The sequence below is a fragment of the Triticum aestivum genome, chromosome 4D, assembly GCF_018294505.1.
Source record: "Triticum aestivum cultivar Chinese Spring chromosome 4D, IWGSC CS RefSeq v2.1, whole genome shotgun sequence".
NCBI lineage: Eukaryota > Viridiplantae > Streptophyta > Magnoliopsida > Poales > Poaceae > Triticum > Triticum aestivum.
The window spans coordinates 502,682,595-502,691,077 of NC_057805.1; the positions used below are offsets into that span (position 1 = coordinate 502,682,595).

An 8,483-nucleotide genomic window follows, 5' to 3' on the forward strand; every position below is an offset into this window, starting at 1 on the left:
ATGTATAAAACAACAAAGTTAACTAAACAAGCCGGCACAACTCTATCGACGCAACCAACAAAGTTACTATCTATCTATAAAACAACAAAGTTAACTCGTCACCCTATCGAGGCATCTATGCATGGCAAGGTGATCGTGTCATCCGGATATTGCATGTAGTTGCAGCTTTTACTAGATCTAATGAGTCTGTCTTAAATGTCAAGGGTTTTATAAATTTTGTAAGTCGTATATTTTTTTCCAATCAGACTCACATGCCCCCATTCGAGATTTTTGTTGAGGTTTTTTAAGCACCACATGCAAAACCCCATAGTTTTCCAACACGCAAAAAAAATTGGATAGTAGTCCGAGGAGACCGGTTTGATGAGCGTCTAACTTCAGAGTACGACATATATAGAACACCTAGGGACAGCGCGACATGTTGCCGCTTATGACTGGCCACTATTTTTAGCCAATTATATACTATATGGATGTGAGATTATCTTGTGGTTCTCCATCGTGCCATGCAGACATGCTTACCCTTATATAAACTCGCCATAAGGATTTTGACGCATGATTGTCTTCTTATCAGAGAAAAGTTTACACATAACTTCCAATCCATGAATTCATCCCGCAAGTTCTTCATGGTTGTTGTCGTCCTTGCCTTGCTCGTCGTGGCTACGGGTGAGAATTTACACTGGATTTACTCATTTCCTTTCTTTTTGACACACTGCCCTTTTTGTTGTCGTTTAACAAATTATTATTGCTAACTAAAACATGGCAGATATGAGCTTTCACTTTTGCTTTACCAGGCTAGAAAATCACATGAGGCCATCATATATGACAAGGAATATTCGCAAGACATGAATATCAATTGGTACGATATTTTCATAAGAAATAAAAGCACAAAAGGGGTGTCTTAAAATATCTAATACAATATAAGTGGTAATCTAGTGAGACAAAAACTTATGTAGATACATCATCATGCGTGATTTGATTTTTTTTTTTTGAAATAACCACATATATTCCATTAGTAGACAAACTTATTGCAGAGAGTACATATGCGGCCACCACATGAGACATACATAGGTGTCTTACATTTTTGCACTAAAGATCCTCCTACCAGTACATATGCGTGATTTGATGTATTTAACATACTTTTCCAATGTGTGGGTGTGTTTGTGTTGTTTAGAGATGGCACCGGCGCAGGCGGTAGACTGCAGGACAGCGAGCACCCGGTTCAACGGCATATGCATCCTGGACAGCAGTTGCGCCAACATGTGCATCACCGAGGGGTTCCTGGCTGGCGGGGACTGTGAAGGCCTCCACCGGCGATGCATGTGCAAAACACCATGCTAGGCGAAGCATATGCATAGTCTGGACTGCTTCATCAGGAAGTTTTCCCGATTTAGATAAAAACAAGGAAAAAATCTAAAAGAAAAGAAAATGGAGTTGTGACACATATTGTGTTCTTTTATTTTTTTCCACATGTTCCTTTGGAAAATTGTGGTTGTGCATTTGATGCATTTTTGTTGATCGTACAATCCAGTTTGATGTGTTTTTTTTTTTTTGTAAACTTGAAGTTGGCCATTTAGTCATTGTGTAAGATTATTTTCCAAGGTTCATTCATTTGTGATCATGCAATGCAGTATTGTACTACTAGTAACCGTAGTGTTTCTAGTAGCATAAATTTCTTTCTCTAACTTTTGAACGTTGACAGTGAAGACAAATAGATGGATGCAACGATTTTGGTGGTTGCATGGTCTGAACACGGAGATCTCAAATAAAAATGATATAAGGTTGCACGATATATAATATTTCGGCTCCACCAAAGAATCAGTATCTTTTCTCCTTGAAATTTTTGCTAGTGTCCATGAGCCGTGACTAAATTATCGATATGCCAAAACTATCAACATCATTATTTTGATAAATATAGTTTGTCAAAAAGGGAGTGAAGTTGTTTATTTATGTCTTGTCTCTTGGTATTAATGACGCCAGTGATCGGTAGTTTCATAGTTTTGTTATTTGTCGAATGATGGATCAAATGATTATCTCCAAATGACAACTGAGAATCATCAGATCAAACTTCAAGATTCATGTAGGTGCTAAGAGGACGAGAAATCAGATCTGACATTAGTAACAACTATCAGTAGTTGATTGTGAAATCACCATCGATAAGTCAATTGAGCTCTTGTAGACATCGTAATCATGTCTCTCTTTTTTCTTAGCCTTGATTTGCCTCATGCCCTCATTGATACTTTAGCTAAACCATGTCGTGCACTGCATGTCGAGGTGGCCAAAGACGTACATGTTCTACTCCAATTGGTACTTGTCACCATGTTCAAGGCATCCATGCATGGTAGGGTGATCATATCATTCGGACATTAGATATAGTTGTTGCACCTTTTACAAGATCTATATATTGACCCACTTGTAACTTTCCAAGGGTTTTATTAATTCAGTAAGTATTATATTATGCCGGTCGGGAATGCATGCTCGTTCGAGTACCTACTTTATCTCACAAAGTAAAGACAAAAATAGTATTGTAAAGTCGTTTTATAATCTATTAATTCTGAATGATATACAATTTTCTTTCGAAGTCTTGTGGCAGGCTAAATTTCACCAATATTAAGGTTTTCTTGTGGCTTACTTTGTGTAACAGTATTCTCACAAAAGACAATCTTTTGAAAAGAGGTTGGATTGGAAATAAAAATCGTGCTTTGTGGCAAAGAGGGGTCGGCTGATCGCCTTTTTTGCATTGTTCGGTTGCTAAGTTCATGTGGAGACTACTACAGTACACTTTCAGTTTGAAATTACCTATTGCAAACATGAACACTTTGTTTACTTATTGGCTTGATCAATATGGTAAAGAGAAAACGATGATGCTTACTATTGGCATTTCTACTACAATGTGGTCTATTTGGAATTGTAGAAATGAAATTTGTTTTGAATGCATGAGGGTGCTTGATCCTTCAGTGATTCTTCATAGAGCATGTTCCTTGATCACCTCTTGGGCTATCTTACGGAGAAACCAGAAAAAGCAAAGGAAACTGATTGTGTGTGGGGGGGGGGGGAGGCTGCTCGAGCGGGTAACAAGTGAGATCATCGACGGTACTAATAAAGAATGGTGCCTTGAAGTTTTGCAGATTACAAGTGGCTATCAAGAAGGACGCATGAAGATCTTTTTCTGCTATCTCCGTGCTGAGCAACCTCTACTTTTGGGGTCATGTTTATACTTTTGTTGTGTGTGTTTTCCTAGATTTTCTCCCTTTAAAACCTACGCAGTATGGAGTCACTTTGTGGCATTCCTATAGCTAGTATGGCTAGAGGTGGACTTCGTCTCAGGCTCTTGATATAGGTTGTTGTGATGTTATGTTGCAGTAGCTTAGTGTTTTTGGTACGCTGTTCCTGGTTGATGTGCTTGTAAGAATCTCTAATGGTTTCCTTTAATGGAAATCGGGGAGGGAGCCAAAAAACTTACTTTGTGTCTAAGTTATTTTGAGAGATACATTTTTACACAAATGAGAACTAGACTACTAGTCCGATAACATTGGATTGACTAGGGTCTAACATTGGAGCAACATATATCAATCTGTGACTGGCCATAATATTTTAGCCGGTTATATATAACATCACAACATGAGACAATTTTGTGGTTCTCCGTCAGTGGCGGAGCTTCAACAGAATTTGAGAGGGGGCTAAATGAGTTATAAATAGAGTTGAGGGGGCTAATCTAATGTATTGTGTTAAATTTGACCCTAAAAGAGTTAAATATATATGTGTTTATGTAAAGAAATAGGTTTGGTTGAGGGGGCAATGGCCCCCTTTGGCCCTCACTAAGCTCCGCCACTGTTCTCCGTGGTTTCATGCATGCATGTTCATCTCTTAAATTAAACTTGGCAAGAGGATTTTGGCGCATCATCGCCTTCTTGACAAGAAGTGTACATATAACTTATATACCATTGGCTCCCAGGGCAAATTCTTCATGACCCTCGCCGTCCCCACTTTGCTCGTCGTGACCACGGGACTCTCCTCTTTTTTCTTTTTCAATATAGTGACATTATTTATACATTTAACATACTTTGCCAATGTGTGGTTGTGTTGGTTTGATGTAGATGTTGTGCCAGCTCAGGCGGCGGAGTGCAAGACGGTGATCACCCCGTTCAACGGTATGTGAAATGCTGGATAGCAGCTGCACCAACATGTGCATCACCGAGGGGTTCACGTTGGGTGGAGAGTGTGAAGACCTCTGCTGGCAATGCATGTGCAATATGCCATGCTAGGTCTTTGAATCCAAGTGAAGGCAAGTCAGCAACTTGTCAAGGGCATCTCTTGTTTCCCATGTTAAATAAAGCAAGGACACAAAGTATTCTTTTTTTCTATTTTCTAAAAGGCCAAATATAATACTCCCTCCATCCCACAAATTGGTGTAGTAACATCTTATATTATGGGACCCGGGGGGGGGGGGGGGGGGGACTTCTCAAAGTACTATATATATTGTGTATTTTTCACATGTTCGTTTTCGTATTTTCGTGTTTCTTCTTACCGGAGATTTCCAATTTGATGTGTTGTAAACTTGAAGTTGGCCGTTTGGTCTATCTTTGTGTAAGATCATTTCTTTTCGGAGGTATATTTGTGAATGTGTGATCTAGTACTATTGCAGTACACCTATCCGTGATTTGTGCTAACATTAGGAATGTGGAGCTTCACTTCCAATATGGAAAGACATCAATCCAGTTGATAATCTCAAGCTAGAACTGTTAATCTATGATCTACATTTTTTTAGACAACCCTATGATCTACATGTATTTCTCTTGGCCCTCTCTGTTTTACAATACAAAATGAACTCGATCAAGCTACATTATATATAGGGCGGGCCCATTAGCACAGGTTGGCAGGATTTCCCCCCTTTTATTTGTGTTATTTTTTGTGTCTCAAAAAGTAGTATTATTTTTTAATTTAAAAACAAATAATTTTTAAAGTAACTTCACAATGTATTTTAAAATCTCATCACATTTAAATTGCTTCACATATTTAAAAAATATGTTCATGCATTTTGGAAAAATGTTCATGAAATCTAAAAGAAGTTTTCATCGAGTTTGAAAAGGTGTTCACACTTTTTATATTCATACACTATTTAAAAACTTCATACAATTAAATATTCATGTATTTAGCATAAACGTTCATGTATTTTCAAAATAAATCATGAAATTTAAAATGGGCTCATGAAAGATGTTCACGTGTTTTGAAAAAAAAATGGTATTTGTCGAAAAAGGTTTTTATATATATGGATTAGTTACAGTTAAAACTGGGAAAATAAAAGAGTAAAGGGAAAATATTTGAAATTAACCAAATAGGAAAAAAAGGGTAAATTATGCCCAAAATTATAAAAGCTAAATACGGAAAACCGAAAAAAAGGATAAGAACAAAAACTAAAATCCAGAAAACTGTACGAAAACCGTTTGCCAAAAGAACTATGATCATGTATTTCTCTGGTCTCTCTCTCTGTACAGTACAAAATGAACTCGATCAGAAAATAAAACTCCCTTGTACAAAAATGAAATAAAATAAAACTCCCGCTACCTTATATATAGGGCCGGCTCATTGGCCCAAGGGGCTGGATTTTTTTCCGTTTTTATTTGTGTCAAATTTTTTTATTTCAGTTTTATTTGAAAAATAACTAACATTTAGGTAATTTCAAAATGTATTTTAACAAATATCTGTGGCACTTAAATTGCTTCACATACTATAAAATATGTTTGCGCACTTTGAAAAATGCTCATGAAATTTAAAATAAGTGTTCACGAAATTCGAACAGCCATGATTTGTAGGAATGTGGAGCTTCACCTTCAATATGGAAACACATCAAACCAGTCGGCAATCTCAAGCTAGCAACTGACGCTCACGACCTACTGCTTTAAATATTTCTCTAGCTATTATTTACAGTACAAAACGAACACGATCAAGCGCACAAACTAGTCTCATCAGTCACCTCTGAGCGTCAACCACTCTCTCTGTCCGAAAGCCCCTGGGGTACACGAGCACGGAGTCGACGCAGAGGCCGCCCTTGGTGTGGGTGCAGTCGATCTGCGCCATGGAGAACTTGACCCTCACCGGCCGTCCCTGACCGTGCTCCTCCGTGTCCGGGGCGACCACGAAGTCGCCGGCGTGGTACAGCGCCCAGCTCCCCGGCTCGTCGTCCAGGTAGCGCTGCGACACGGCGTTCTGGCCGTCCGACGTCGACAGCTGGAACCGCACCGGCTTCCTGTCCCAGCCGTGGATGCCGCTGCCGGCGTTCTTCTCGGAGCCGCAGCCGCGGCGGCCGGCGTGCCTGGAAGAAGAGGGCTTCCCGAGGTGGAGCCTGAAGTAGAGGCTGTAGGTCCCCGCCGGGAAGCGGAAGTCGATCTCCCCGACCACCTCGAACCACCAGATTTGCTGCAGGTACGCCACGGACTGGAACCTGCAGGGGCGAGCAGAGAAAGAAAGGTTCAGATTTGTGTAACAATCTTTTTTTTCTTTTTGCGGGATCTTTGTGTAACAATCTGACCAAACAATCATCATCAAGTGAAATAGAATTATATATATATGCAACGATTTGTTGGTCGTATTCAACGATTTTGTTGGTTGCATGATCTATGAACATTTCAAAAGAAAGGGACGTAAGGGTTGACACGATATTTCAAATGTCAGTACTACAAAAATATATATTTGAAAAATTCAAGCCCCGTCGAAAATATCTCTACTCACGAACTATCTCCTGTCAATTATTGCCGGTGTCCATGATTACCTCATCGATATGCAAGGTGGCAACCGCGGTATTTGGAGCAATACAAGTTTGTCAAAAAGGGATGAAAGCTACTTTGTTTCACTCTTTTTGGCATCATCAACGGTATAATGGTAGATATTTCTTTTACATAAAGATAATGGTAGATATTTTCATTCTACTAGTACAAATTAAACAAGGTAGAGATGTGTGATATGCAAAACAGAAGATGAGAAACATTAGTAGTACCAAGCATATGATTGGAAGCAAGATCTGAATTCAAAATTACCTAGACTCTGTATTTGGCATGTGAACCCAATATCTCCTGTCATCGATCCCCGTTATCACCAACGATTTCGAGGATAATGCCATGCAAACCATGCCTGTGCTCTTCTCCAACCAGAATTCCTGCCGGGCAAACAGAGGAGTGTTCTTCGTCAAAACAAGAAACAGAGATACACGAGTGTAAGAAATCGATTGTAAAACCATTCTCAAAGAAGAGATTAAGGCTTTTCGTGCACGGCATATTTTGCATTAGTCTATGGTGACATAGCACAAGCGGGAACTTTTAAAACGGGCCTATCATGATTTCCTCACAGCTCATAGTTTCTTGCTTTTTCTTAGTTTCTTGTACAACAGGTATGGAACTTTAACCCCAAATTACTAAAGCAGCTGTAAGTTCTTATCAAATTAAATTTTGTAAAGATTTAGACAATTTTCCTTGAAATTCTGGCATCAGTTTAGAGAACCAAACATATTAATAGTCAAAACGTAGGGAAGGTATGAACAATTATTTCAAAAAAAATATGAACAAATTCAGAACACCGTTACGTTTTCTAAACAGGCTATTGAAATATCTACGGGTTTTTTTTTGACGAAAAATATCTAGAGTTTAGATTTCCAACGATCTCTCAAAATTCCATTTCAGTCCCACAAAACTGCTGGAAGAACACTGTGGAAATCAAAATGAAATTATCCACACACACAGTGATTATAACTTTATAAGGAAGAAAAATCTCACCCTTTTGCCGTCGTCAAACCGCACTGCCTTGGCGAGCCTGGCGTAGACCTCCTTCTTCCCCACGGCGCCCCTCTTCCCACCCCCTTCCACGTCCTCCCCGGCGCTGCCACGGACGAACCCCATGAGGTACCCGTAGTTCTCCGGCAGCTTGGCCTCCCACACGAAGTCGGCGCCCGCGGCGCTGCGGAACGCGCGGTTGAGCCGCGCGAGCCGGCATATGTCGGGCGCGCCCAGCCGGAGCAGCACCTCCCCCGCGCACAGCTCCGGCATGTCGCCCAGCCCGGACCCCGCCGCCTCCGCCGGTGCCGCGAGGTCCGACGCGCCCGCGCCCATGCTGCCTATGCCTGGCTCCGCGGCGCGAGGAACGCCGCGCTTGATTCCAGTGCTGCTCGTAGCTCTCGTGATGAGCTCGTACCAGATAGCTAACGCGCCAAGAACAAGCAGGCCGGAACTTGTGGACGGCCTTGCAGGAGGGAGAAGGAATCGGATGCGGAGAATCGGGTTGGTATGAGCGAGTGCTGGAATCTGTTCGAAGCTGGAGCGCGTGGTGCTCGTGTGACGGAAGAAACGGGAGCGCGAACGAGGGCGAGAGGAAAGGGAAGAGGCGAAGAATGCGGGAAGGGGAAGCGCGGGGTGGCCGGAACGGACCAATTTATTATCCTCCCGGGCGACTTCCTCACTTCGGGGGCTCGACCCGTTGGCTGGGCAGCTTGGGTTGCCCGG

At 41.2% G+C, this 8,483-nt stretch overlaps 1 protein-coding gene and 1 long non-coding RNA gene across 2 annotated transcripts; one reads left to right on the forward strand and one right to left on the reverse strand.

Moving 5' to 3' along the window:
• Positions 1-567: 567 nt before the first annotated feature.
• On the forward strand, positions 568-1,310 carry LOC123100618 (uncharacterized). Its single transcript, XR_006448444.1, has 3 exons — positions 568-660; positions 761-853; positions 1,169-1,310. It is a non-coding gene; the product is annotated as an uncharacterized lncRNA (long non-coding RNA).
• A 4,433-nt stretch (positions 1,311-5,743) lies between these two features.
• LOC123099058 (F-box protein PP2-A13) lies at positions 5,744-8,483 on the reverse strand. The gene is made up of 3 exons (XM_044521178.1): positions 7,761-8,483; positions 7,029-7,147; positions 5,744-6,436 (listed from the first exon to the last, which is right to left on the reverse strand). The coding sequence occupies exons 1-3, from the start codon at positions 8,091-8,093 to the stop codon at positions 5,965-5,967; spliced, it is 924 nt and encodes a 307-aa protein (XP_044377113.1). The 5' UTR covers positions 8,094-8,483; the 3' UTR covers positions 5,744-5,964.

Excerpts from the sequence above, each read along its gene's own strand:
- LOC123099058 (XM_044521178.1), bottom strand. The coding sequence starts at position 8,093 with ATGGGCGCGGGCGCGTCGGACCTCGCGGCACCGGCGGAGGCGGCGGGG. Across the intron at positions 7,148-7,760 it reads GGTTTGACGACGGCAAAAGG|GAATTCTGGTTGGAGAAGAG; the intron begins GTGAGATTTTTC and ends TTTGCCCGGCAG. Across the intron at positions 6,437-7,028 it reads ATGCCAAATACAGAGTCTAG|GTTCCAGTCCGTGGCGTACC; the intron begins GTAATTTTGAAT and ends TCGCCCCTGCAG.